This window comes from Halichoerus grypus, chromosome 15, assembly GCF_964656455.1.
Source record: "Halichoerus grypus chromosome 15, mHalGry1.hap1.1, whole genome shotgun sequence".
Classification (NCBI taxonomy): Eukaryota; Metazoa; Chordata; class Mammalia; order Carnivora; family Phocidae; genus Halichoerus; species Halichoerus grypus.
In genome coordinates, this window is record NC_135726.1 from 53,450,666 (window position 1) to 53,462,005 (window position 11,340).

The following is an 11,340-nucleotide window of genomic DNA, read 5'->3' on the forward strand; positions in this document are numbered from 1 at the left end:
TGCTCGCGCATTGTCCCACCTCCATCCAACTCCTTTCCGAGCCTTCTCATTGGCGGGCACACCAGCCAAATGTCATCTTTTGTTTCGGAGGCGGGGCCCGGCTCCCTGGCCGACTCCGATTGGCCCCACAGGCCGTCTAGCTCCGACCGGACAGTGCTACGTCTGCTCCTTGTGTGCCTATTGGCCCTGGAGGACGATCCTTCGGGGTCGGGGGCGGAGCAGACGAGAGGGCCCTCCGTGGATTGGACGGTGTCAGAACGAGGGGCGGTCCCTATTGGCGGGGCGGTTGGGAGGCGAAGGGAGAGTCTTTTCAGCGCTGAGGACTGGCGCTGAGGAGGCGGCGGTGGCTCCCGGGGCGTTTGAGCGGGCTCATCCGAGCCCGCGGGCCAACGCGGATCCAGGCCCGACCGGCGGGACCGCCCCGGACTCCCCGCGGGCCTTCCTAGCCGCCATGGAGGACGGTGTCTATGGTAGGTCAGGGAGGGGCGGGGCCGGCTGGGAGCGGATGGAGCGTTTCGACCCCGACGTTCCGCCGCGAACATCCCTCCCGGCGCGCGCCGCGCGGAGCCTTTCGGCCCCGTCGTCGCCTAGCTTTTGTGGGGCGCGGGACGGGCTTCCGGCGGGGCCCGAGAGCAGGGCGTTCCAGGCCATTGTTTGGGCCGAGCCTGTTTCCGGTGGCGGCGGGAGGGGGCGCGATGGAGCGGTGGAGGCGAGGCCGGGGCGGAACCATTCCCGCTGGAAGGGCCGGGCGAGCCCAGTGCCTGCTGGGAGCCGGGAGGGGGGCTTCTGGGGCGGTTGGGTGGGGAGAAATCTTGGGGGCTGCAGAGATCCCGCTAAGGCGGGGGCGGGGGCCTTCGATGCCCCGCCCCCAACCCCAACTCTTACGAGCTGTCCACAGCTTTCCCAGCCGTAGTTACTTTCCACGGACCCAGGAGTCCCGACACCCAAGCTCCCAGTTACCTCGCCAGGAATGGAGGCAGAAAACCAAGGCCTCAGCCCCCTTCCAAGTAATGGGCCCACCAGTTTGGCCTCCCAGCCCCCTTTTCCCTCAAACTCAGGAGTCCTGACCCCTAGCCTCCCTGTCCGCCCCCAGGACTTAAGTGTCCACATCCGCAGGCCTTCCTCCCCTGGGTTGAGGAATCTAGACCCCCAGCCTCTTCTTCCAGCAGACAGTGGAGGCCCAACCCTCATCCTCATCCTCCCCTGCAATCTAGTCCTGCCCGCCCCAGCCCTGTCCTCCCCCAGATTGCAGGAATCCAGGCTCCCAGTCCCCAGAACTGACCTCCAACCCCTGACCCTACCCTCAGAGCCCCCAGACCTGACTCCGGAGGAGCGGATGGAGCTGGAGAACATCCGGCGGCGGAAGCAAGAGCTGCTGGTGGAGATCCAGCGCCTTCGGGAGGAGCTCAGTGAAGCCATGAGCGAGGTGGAGGGTCTGGAGGCCAATGAGGGCAGGTGAGGGCTGGGGTGGGGAACTTGGGGGTAATGGGGCCAGGCCAGGGATGCCCAGGCATTGAGCCTCCATCCCCTGCTCTCTCCTGCAGTAAGACCTTGCAACGGAACCGGAAGATGGCAATGGGCAGGAAGAAGTTCAACATGGATCCCAAGAAGGTGCTTGGGCCATAGGGCTGGGATCCATCAGGCCGATTTTCAGGCCCGGGGGTGGGGGGGTGGGGGTCTGGCACCTTTAGGTTCCAGAAGTGTGCTAGTTAAAGATCTACTTAAGGTGGACAGATGTGGTCCTAATCCCCACATTCAGATATAGGCTGTCCATTTGTTCTCTGAACACTCACCAGGCATTCTGCCTTCCTGACCTTTGCGCGTGCTGTGTCCTCTGACTGGGAGGCTCTCTTCCCCTTTCTGTTCATGTTTCTGGACCCTCTTGTGGGGCCACCTAGGGGCTCAGGAGGAGCTCGAGTCTGGTAGGGAACACGGATGGTGACATGCGCAAAGGAGGTTTGACCAGGGCCACTTCAGAGAGCTGCCAGGGCTGTGGACCCTCACGGTGGGAGCCTTGTAAAGTTAGGGAGGGCTTCCTTGAGGAGAGGACAGTCAGGTCCAGTTTGAAGGACGAGTCCGTGTTCACCAGGTGGAGAAAGATGTTTGTTCATTCGGTCATTCCCATTCTCTGAGGCCCTCTCAGGCTTGCCCCTGTGCCGTAGGCAGCGCTGGAGCCCCAGAGAGGACTTGACCTTACCTTGCCCTCGGCGAGCCCCAAGACGTGGATACCCCACTCCAGAGTCAGATGTAGCTTTCATGGCACAGGGCGAGCCAGAGAACACCCCATCCGGCGTGAGGCTCGGCCCTCACAGCCCTCGATGTACTGCTGTCCGCGAACAGTTCCAGATGTTATTCTTCTGGGCCAAAGCAGTGGCAGTTTGTCAGACGTTCAACAAACTCATTGGGCTCCTGTTCCTTGCGGGACCCTGCTCTTGGTGCTTGACTAACCAGGCAAAGGCAGAGGGCACAGTAGGTGCAAAGGCTCTGAGGTGGGAGGGCCGGTATTTAAGGACCTGAGTGAAGCCTGAAAACAAAACCTGGCCAGTTCTGTTGAGGGCGGGGGTGGGTGTGGATGCTGAGGTCCCTGGGGAGGTGGGGGGCAGGGCTTTCTGGCTGTCAGGGCTGAGACCCGGCCCCCACCCACCAGGGGATCCAGTTTTTGGTGGAGAATGAACTTCTGCAGAACACACCCGAGGAGATCGCCCGCTTCCTGTACAAGGGCGAGGGCCTGAACAAGACAGCCATCGGGGACTACCTGGGGGAGAGGTGAGACCCCACCTAGCTCCCATAGTCCCCTGCGCCCAGCTCCTGCCCTTACTGCCAGCTTCCTCTCCCGAGGAGAGGCCCTGATAGACCAGCCTTCTGACTGGATTGTGACAGAAATGGACTGATGGAGGGGTCTGTGGAAGCCTGAACTTGGGGCTGTCTGATCATCGGGGGGGGGGGGCATGGGAATCTGTGGACACCTGGAAAGTCGGGGCCCATCCACTTAGGTGTGAAGACAGCGGAGAACAGCTGTGAGCATTGTGGGGGTGTGAGAATCGTGTAGACAACTGGCATGCATGGGAACTACATAGACAGCTAGGGAGTATGGGGATTGTCAGGGAGCATGGGGACCCATGGACGTCTGGCGCATGAGGATTTTCTGTGGACATTTGGGGTACCTAGGGATTTGTGGACATCGGGGGTGATCTGAACATGTGAGGTGCACAAGACCATTGGGATGTCTGGGTTGCTTAGGGATTGTGTGGACATCTGGGGTGTGTGGGACTTTCTGGACATCTGGCTTGTATCAGGACTATCTGGTCGTCTGGGGATTGTGGGGACATCTGGGGTATGTGGGGGACTGTCTGAACATCGCGGGGAGGTGGTAGCCCTCTGTAGATGTCCAGGGACCATCTGGGGACAGCTGGTGGTGTGGGGATTGTTCTGTGAACAGCTGGGCTGCGGGGGGATTGCCTGGGGTAGATGGGGGCCGTTTCTGGACGTCTGCAGAACTTGGGGGTCAGCAGGGAGGTGATAGCAGGTAGAGCACGTTTGCTGGGTTTCCCTTGATGACAAAGGTTCAGCTAGACCAGGGATGACCTTGCAGCAGATGGTCTTCCCAAGAGCGTGTTCTCAGTCCTCCTGTCCCGGTGCCAGGCCTGTGATGGCGCCAGGCTCAAATTTTCACCGGCTCCAGAGGCAGCCACTCTGCCCCCAGCGTTCCCTTCCTGTCCACTCCCACCCCAGCCTCCCCGGACTCCTTCCTGTGCATGACTCTGTCTCTGTCCACCCTTCAGGGAAGAGCTGAACCTGGCAGTGCTCCATGCCTTTGTGGATCTGCACGAATTTACTGACCTCAATCTGGTGCAGGCCCTCAGGTGAGAGGGATGGGGTTGGAAGGGCAGGGATGTACCTGCCAGGGCTCTCTTTACAACTGCTGAACCCTACTCAGAATAAAAACAGAAACAAAAACTAGGGACTCGATTGTCTCATGGAACACAGAAGTCCGTGGTAGGGCCTGCTTCAGGCATAGCTGTATCCAGGTGTTCAAATGGTGTCAGAAGGTCAGTTTTCTCTCTCTTTGGGTTGTGCTTGCCACTATGTTGGCATTGCTGTCTCTAGAGCCTCCTTTTGTGTGGCAAAAGAAGCCCCTGGCAGACTTGTTTAGCAAACTTGAAAGAAAGAAAGGTTTTTTTCTGTATAAATTCGCCCCAAGTCCCACGGCCAGTGCTTGTGGGTCAGCTTGGATCCATACCCGAGACAACTGCTGAGGCCACGAGGCTGTTACCGGCTGGCTCCTGACACACGGACCGAGAGCGGGGAGGGGGGTTCTTCCGGTCCTGGCACCCACCCCCAGCTCCTCTCTAATGCAGGCAGTTTCTCTGGAGCTTTCGCCTCCCCGGAGAGGCCCAGAAGATTGACCGGATGATGGAGGCCTTTGCCCAGCGATACTGCCTGTGCAACCCCGGGGTCTTCCAGTCCACAGGTGGGGGCCCGGACTCCTGGGGCCTGGGAAGGAGGGGCCAGGGGCCCACCTCCCTGTGTCGTCACCCCCTGACTGTCTGATGCAGACACGTGCTACGTGCTGTCCTTCGCCGTGATCATGCTGAACACCAGCCTTCACAATCCCAACGTCCGGGACAAGCCGGGCCTGGAGCGCTTCGTGGCCATGAACCGGGGCATCAACGAGGGTGGGGACCTGCCCGAGGAGCTGCTCAGGGTCAGGCCCCCTCTTCCCCTCCGTACAGTCCCCCCCCCACCCCCCGCCCGCCCAGCGCCGTCCCTCCCCGTGCCCCGGGCCCTCCTCCCCGTGTGTCTCCCGCTGCCCGAGCTGGCGAGTGCGGTCATGCTAACCTGTCTGGTTCTTTTCTCTTCCTTCGCTCCCGGGCCTACCTCAGTCTTCATCTCTGTTTCTTTTTTCTGTCTCTCTCTGGCCCTCTGGCTTTTTCGGGATCTCGGTCCATCTGATTCTCCGTCTGTCCATCTCTCTCAAGAACTTTGCAGGCCGCTGCAACTCTGCATCTTTTCTTTCTCTCCTCCTCTCTCTGCTCCCCGGGGCTCCCTCCACCCTTCTGCCTCCTCCCAGGGCCGCTCCTCCCGTGGTCCCATTGCCTCCCTGGCTGTTGGAGCCCCCCCACCATGGCCAGGTCACCCCGGGAGGGTCCCTGGGACCTGGAGTTGCTGACTGCACCTTCGCCCCCCAGAACCTCTACGACAGCATCCGAAATGAGCCCTTCAAGATTCCTGAGGATGATGGGAATGACCTGACCCACACCTTCTTCAACCCGGATCGGGAGGGCTGGCTCCTTAAGCTGGGTACGTCCCCTCCTGACCCCGCTGGCTGCCTCTGCAGGGGGAAGTTAGGGGGCCCCGGGCTCTGGACTTGGCTGCCACGTGCACCTGCTGTATGATCTTAGGCAAATGATTTGATCTCTCTGAACCTTAAGTTGCCCCATCAGCAAAATGGGGCTGAAAACAAGATTAGGCTTGTGTGCTGGGCCCGAGCACGGGCACAGAGGAGGGGCCCCATAAATACCCGTGGGCATAGGGTAGGCGTTAGGGAGCACTGACTAAATGCCAGGCTCTGTGCTTATGAATTCAGAGTCCCCGGCTGGACTGGAATGGGTGGGGTGGGGCCGATCCACCCGGAAACACGGAGCGCCGGCAGATTCCGGAGAAGTTAACAGGGGTCAAGCAGGTGCCCCTTTCGTGGGGGTTATCTGAGGTTTGGGAGGGGTTCTCATCTCTGGCTTCACGGGAGAGATTCACCGGGGGGCTTTTAAAACCTTGACGGCCAAGCCACAGACTCACAAAGCCAGGATTTCTGGGGCAGGATGGGCGGTCAGTCGTGTTGAAAGCTCCCCGGCCGCCTTCCGGGGCAGAGCCGAGGTTGCAAGCTGCTGGCTGGGGGCCCTGCGCCGTAATGGTAGGTGCCATGGGAGTGCTCGGTGCGGCCTTGGAGCGGAGAGGCAGTGGGTGGCTGGGGGTGGGGGTGGGGACAGATACCTGCATCAGCTCCAAGGGGAGGCAGATGGGTTGGGGGACCCTTAGATTCCGTAGAGGCCTCTGGTGCCCCGAGCCGGGAGAGGGCAGGAAAGCGGGCTTGCCGGCAGACCTTTCCATCTGCGGGGATGCTTCCCATTTCCCGGAAGAGGACACTGAGGCTCAGTCACTGTGCAGCAGTCCCCGGGCAGGGGCGGCCTTGGCCCCACATCTCCGACCGAGTGTAGCTTTCCACTCCGTGCGGTCAGAGAGAGGGCCACCTCCTCCTTCAAGTGCTGACGCGTAGCAGAGGGTGGTTGGAGGCCGTGGTCGCAGAGATGCTTAATGAAAGCCATTCTTGCTGTCACGGTCTGATCCTTCAGGGACTACGGGGAACCCCAGAGCAGGTCACCTTGAAGCAGGAAGGTGTGGACGCAAGTGGGTTTGCGGACTGGGGTCCAGAGAGGGCAAGAGGTGGTCCTGAGGTCACCCAGCCACTTCGGACCAAACAACCGGGGGTTTTGTCTTCTCCCTTTGGGACGATCTCTTCCCCATGGCAGTGGGGGGCCCTCCTGACCGAGGACCTGTCCTGGGGGGCGGGCTGGAGCCGGGCACTGATCTGCGGCCTCCCCAGGAGGGAGAGGGTCATGTCGATGTAACTGGTTTTCTTCCTTCTCTTCCCCCCTCCTTCCCTTCCTCCATCTCTGCGTGTTCCTCTCTGCTGTTTCCGTGTCTGTCCCACCCCCTGTGCTTTCCTGCCCTTGCCCACCCTGTTTCTGTTGCCTGCGGCTTCTGGGGGCACCCCATTCTCCTGCCTTCCCCTCTCCTCGCCTGGTCCTGCCTGCTTTCTCGCTGTCTGCCCCAGGAGGTAGGTACGCTGCCCGTCCTTGCTGCCCGGCCTGACATCAGGGGAGGGGGCTGCCCCGGCCTCGGGCCCACAGGAGGGGGCTGGGGACTTGGACTCTGGGGGGGGCCCCACCGGGCTGACAGACAGACAGGCTTAGAAAGCGTGCAACCCCATGCTGGGGGTGGGCGGGCTCCTGGGGCCCAAAAACCTCCTGTCCCTGCTTGTCTCTCTTCCCACACACTGCTTTGTCCTAGGCCCCGCCAGCCCCGCCTTCCCTGCGCTCGCTCTGCCTCTCAGTCCCCTCCCTGTCCTCCCAGAGGCCCTGTCCCCCTGTTGAGCCCAGGCCCCCTCCCACCCCTTCCCTTTCAGGGGGCCGGGTGAAGACGTGGAAGCGGCGCTGGTTTATCCTCACAGACAACTGCCTCTACTATTTTGAGTACACCACGGTGAGGGCAGGGCTGGGCTTCGCTCTGGGGCACTGGGAGGAGGGGCTGGGGGTCAGGTGCCCGGGCTCTGAGGGAGGAGGGCCTGAGGGCCGGGACATCTGGGTCTGAGGGCCTGGGGGCCAGGATATCTGGGTCTGAGGGAGGAGAGGGCTGGGGGCAGAGACTCCCGGGTCTGAGGGAAGAGGGGGCTGGGGCCGGGACGCCGGGGTCTGAGGGAGGAGGTGGCTGGGGGTCTGGACTCCCGGGTCTGAGGGAGGAGGTGGCTGGGGGTCTGGACTCCCGGGTCTGAGGGAGGAGGCGGCTGGGGGGTCAGGACTCCCAGGTCTGAGGGAGGAGGCGGCTGGGGGCCAGGACTCCCGGGTCTGAGGGAGGAGGTGGTTGGGGGTCTGGACTCCCAGGTCTGAGGGAGGAGGGGCTGGGGCCGGGACGCCGGGGTCTGAGGGAGGAGGTGGCTGGGGGTCTGGACTCCCGGGTCTGAGGGAGGAGGTGGCTGGGGGTCTGGACTCCCGGGTCTGAGGAAGGAGGCGGCTGGGGGGTCAGGACTCCCAGGTCTGAGGGAGGAGGCGGCTGGGGGCCAGGACTCCCGGGTCTGAGGGAGGAGGTGGTTGGGGGTCTGGACTCCCAGGTCTGAGGGAGGAGGGGGCTGGGGCCGGGACTCTTGGGTCTGGGGGAGGAGGGCTGCATCAGTGCACTAGGACTGCTGTGACAAAGTACCACGAATCCGTGGCTTGAACCACAGACGTTGCTGGGGTTCTGGAGGAGGGGCTGGGCAAGAATTGGGGAGTCTGAGTCCTGTCCCACTTGTTCCTTAAGGACAAGGAACCCCGCGGAATTATCCCCCTGGAGAATCTGAGCATCCGAGAAGTGGATGACCCCCGAAAACCGGTAAGGCCCTCTCCATATCCCTGCCTGCCGCGGTGGGGGGCCGCCTCTGGTCCCAGGGCCGCTCCTACCTGCCGTTCCTCTGCTCTCGTGTCTCCCCAGAACTGCTTTGAGCTTTACATCCCCAACAACAAGGGGCAGCTCATCAAGGCCTGTAAAACGGAGGCGGACGGCCGGGTGGTTGAGGGGAACCACATGGTGTACCGGATCTCGGCCCCGACCCAGGAGGAGAAGGAGGAGTGGATCAAGTCCATCCAGTGAGCCCAGGCTCTGGGGTCCTCGGGCAGGGAGGGGGCCGGGGCCTGGGCTCCTTGGCCCTCACCCTGGTACCCTCCCCTTCTGCAGGGCAGCCGTGAGTGTGGACCCCTTCTATGAGATGCTGGCAGCAAGGAAGAAGCGGATTTCTGTCAAGAAGAAGCAGGAGCAGCCCTGACCCCCCGCCCCCCAACCCCATTATTTATTACGGAGCTGCCCCACCCGGGTGGCCGGACCCCTGGGCCCCGGGGCTGCGGATCCTGGTTCTCCAATCCTGGTTCTCTGTTTGGAAAATTCACCACCTCTAGCTCCTCTCTCGTTATTTGTAATTAACACACTGTTGGTAATCTTATTAATTATTTAACCACTCGCGGCCTGGGACCCCTCCTTTCTCAGGGTTGACAGGGCTGAGGTGCGTGGCGTAGCCCCCCGGGCAGCCCACACATGAGCGGGGCCAGGAGCCACCGGTCTCTGCTGCGGGCTGTCCCCGTGCGTGAGGGACGGATGTCGGCAGAGGCTGCAGCCGAGTGGGGGCTTCCCACGTCCGTCCCTTCGGGTTTCACCCCGAGCCTGCGGGGCTGGAGTAAGGGAGACGTTCAGTGGGGCAGCAGTCGGTGTGGAGTTAGAATTGCATGGCATTGAGCGTGCGGGCAGGCAGAGGTTTTGGGGCGAGGCCTAGCATTCATTCCAGATGCGACTTGACGGCCAGGAGCCGGGCAGGTGCTGGTCCTCCCTCGTTGCTCTCACTGGGCTCGTGGTCCGGGAGGAGCGGCAGATAGTAGCTGATGGGGTTGCGAGCTGGGCCGGCGCTTTGAGTGTGAAAACTAGAGAGCTGATCGAGCTGTGGGGGGATCTACTCGGGGAGCACATGGGGCGGATGAGCCCGGAAAAGAGAAGGCGGAAGGCCTTGCCGCTGGGCTGTCCCCGGGGCTTGGCAAGAGGTAGCTGGTGTCAGACGGGGGCTGGATGGGAGCGGTGGGTGGGGGTAGGGGACTGTGGGGCCATCTGGCCCGTTTCTTAGCCACCAGCGGCTGGTCGTCTGGAGGACATTTTACACCAAGCAAGGATAGCTCTGGGAACCCGCGTTATGTCTCCTGTCCTGGGAATCAGCCTCTGAAGTGTGCGGACTCCTTTCCTAGAGGGCGAAGGCTTGAGGGGTGGGGTACCCCTGAGCCCCAGGTCCAGGCCTGTTCCCCTTGGCCCTCCAGCTTGGGATATGCTTGGCGTCCCCAAAGAACAAAGGCACAGAGATCCTGAGGGGGGTGGGTTGGCAGGGTGGGAGACCCCGGGTCACCTATGCCCAAATCTGCAGTGGAGACTTGAGTGCGCGAAACCAGGACTTTGGACAGGTCCCAGGACCAGCCCGGAACTGGAAGCCTGCCCCCGCAGGGGTGCCCAATTGCATTTCCTCCCTCCCACATGCTGTGTCTTCAAAGGGTCGAACCCCTAATTGAGTGCTCCTGGTGGTGTGGGAATCTTGGGCCTTGGGCCTGGCTCTGCCCTGGGCCCCAGGCATTCGCCTGCTCCCAGCACACTGCCCCCTCTCCCGGAGCGCTATGGCAACACTGCTGTCCTCGGAGGTGGCGTTCCTCTCCCCGCACGACCCTTGGACTACGATTCCCAGCAAGCCGTGCAGCTTGCCAGCGCCGTCCGCGGGAGAACCAGTCTCGAGGCCTCCTGGGAGTTGTAGTTTCCCAAGGCTCCAATGCGGGGTTTACTTTAGCCCGGTCTCCTACCCTAGTGTGCAGGTTGGGGAAAGAGGCCCTGGCCACTTTAACCCCTAGGCACTGATGGGAAGTGGAGTTCCCAAATGAGGCAGTGGGATTCTCTATTCCAAACTTTCCAGGGAAATGGGGGTCATCAGCCCAGGGAGAAATGAGGTCTCTGGGTAAATAGAGGGTCCCACCACTCCCTCACCTTATCCTGCCCTCCTCCAGGGAGTGAACCCATAGGTACTGAGTGCCCACTAGCGGGGGAAGTAGTTGGCTCAGCAAAGATGCCCTGGAAGGGCATTGCAGGCACAGGGAACAGCAGGAGCAGAGGCAGGAAAAGGCTTGGTATGTTGGAGTAACGGACGGCAGGCTTGTGTCCTGTACGGTGTGATTGAGGAGGGAAGTTGGTAAGACGTGGGAGTCAGAGGGGATGCATAGGCCTGATCATTTGGAGCCCAATCCGCCATGGTAGGGACTTCGGATGTATTTTTAGTTCATGGAAGCCATCCAAGGGTGCGGAGAAGGCAAATGAAGGCAGATGACGTATTTGGATGGAGGCTGTAGGAGGGGCCTCTGCCTGCTGCAGGAGAATAATTTGGAAAGGAGGGGGTGAGCCGCAGGGAGGGGAGTTAGGTCGCCGTGCAGTTTTACCCTGGGCTGAGCGGGTGGAGAGAAGTGGACCCGTGAAGAGGAGCCAGCGGGATTTACTGAATGCTGGACCAACTCTGGGATTCTGGCTTGAGCAACTGGTGAATGGCAATGCCATTTATCGGGACGGTCAGAGAGGGAATTGTGGGGGTGGGGGTGGGGCTTGGTGGCTCTGGTTTGGCCAACTTAAGCTGGAATTGCCTGTGGGACGTTCAAACCAGGCTCGTCACCTCCAAGTTGTCCTTCAGTTTTGCCCCAAATCCACCTCCTCCCCAAAGTCTGAGAATTCTAGCTCCCACCTCTCCCAGGACCCCAAGTCCCCAGCCTCCTTGTTACAGGTTGAATCACATCGGCCTGAAATCAGGATGTTGAAGTGCTAACCCCCGGTACCTCAGAACGTGGTCTTATTTAGAAATCGGATCATTGCGGATAATCAGGTAAGATGAGGTCATTAATGTGGGCACTAATCCAATATGGCTAGTGTCCTTACACAGAGAAATTTTGGACCCACAGACACACACACACGGAGAAAGATTGTGAAGGCAAAGGCAGAGATTGGGGTGATGCTTCTACACACTAAGGA

The 11,340-nt window shown here is 61.2% G+C and overlaps 1 protein-coding gene across 3 annotated transcripts; it reads left to right on the forward strand.

The window, feature by feature from the left end:
• The first annotated feature begins 252 nt into the window (after window positions 1-252).
• Window positions 253-8,766, forward strand: CYTH2 (cytohesin 2). 3 transcript variants are annotated; one of them, XM_078063534.1, is made up of 13 exons: window positions 253-470; window positions 1,308-1,455; window positions 1,545-1,611; window positions 2,648-2,766; window positions 3,783-3,863; window positions 4,359-4,471; window positions 4,557-4,705; window positions 5,190-5,301; window positions 5,819-5,911; window positions 7,184-7,260; window positions 8,074-8,145; window positions 8,245-8,399; window positions 8,488-8,766. In XM_078063534.1, the coding sequence occupies exons 1-13, from the start codon at window positions 452-454 to the stop codon at window positions 8,573-8,575; spliced, it is 1,293 nt and encodes a 430-aa protein (XP_077919660.1). In that variant the 5' UTR covers window positions 253-451; the 3' UTR covers window positions 8,576-8,766. The 3 variants fall into 3 exon arrangements, with proteins under 3 accessions (XP_077919660.1, XP_035955480.1, XP_035955471.1); XM_036099587.2 differs by lacking the exon at window positions 5,819-5,911 and having other exon boundaries at window positions 254-470; XM_036099578.2 differs by lacking the exons at window positions 253-470; window positions 5,819-5,911 and adding an exon at window positions 856-1,007.
• The last annotated feature ends 2,574 nt before the right edge of the window (window positions 8,767-11,340 follow it).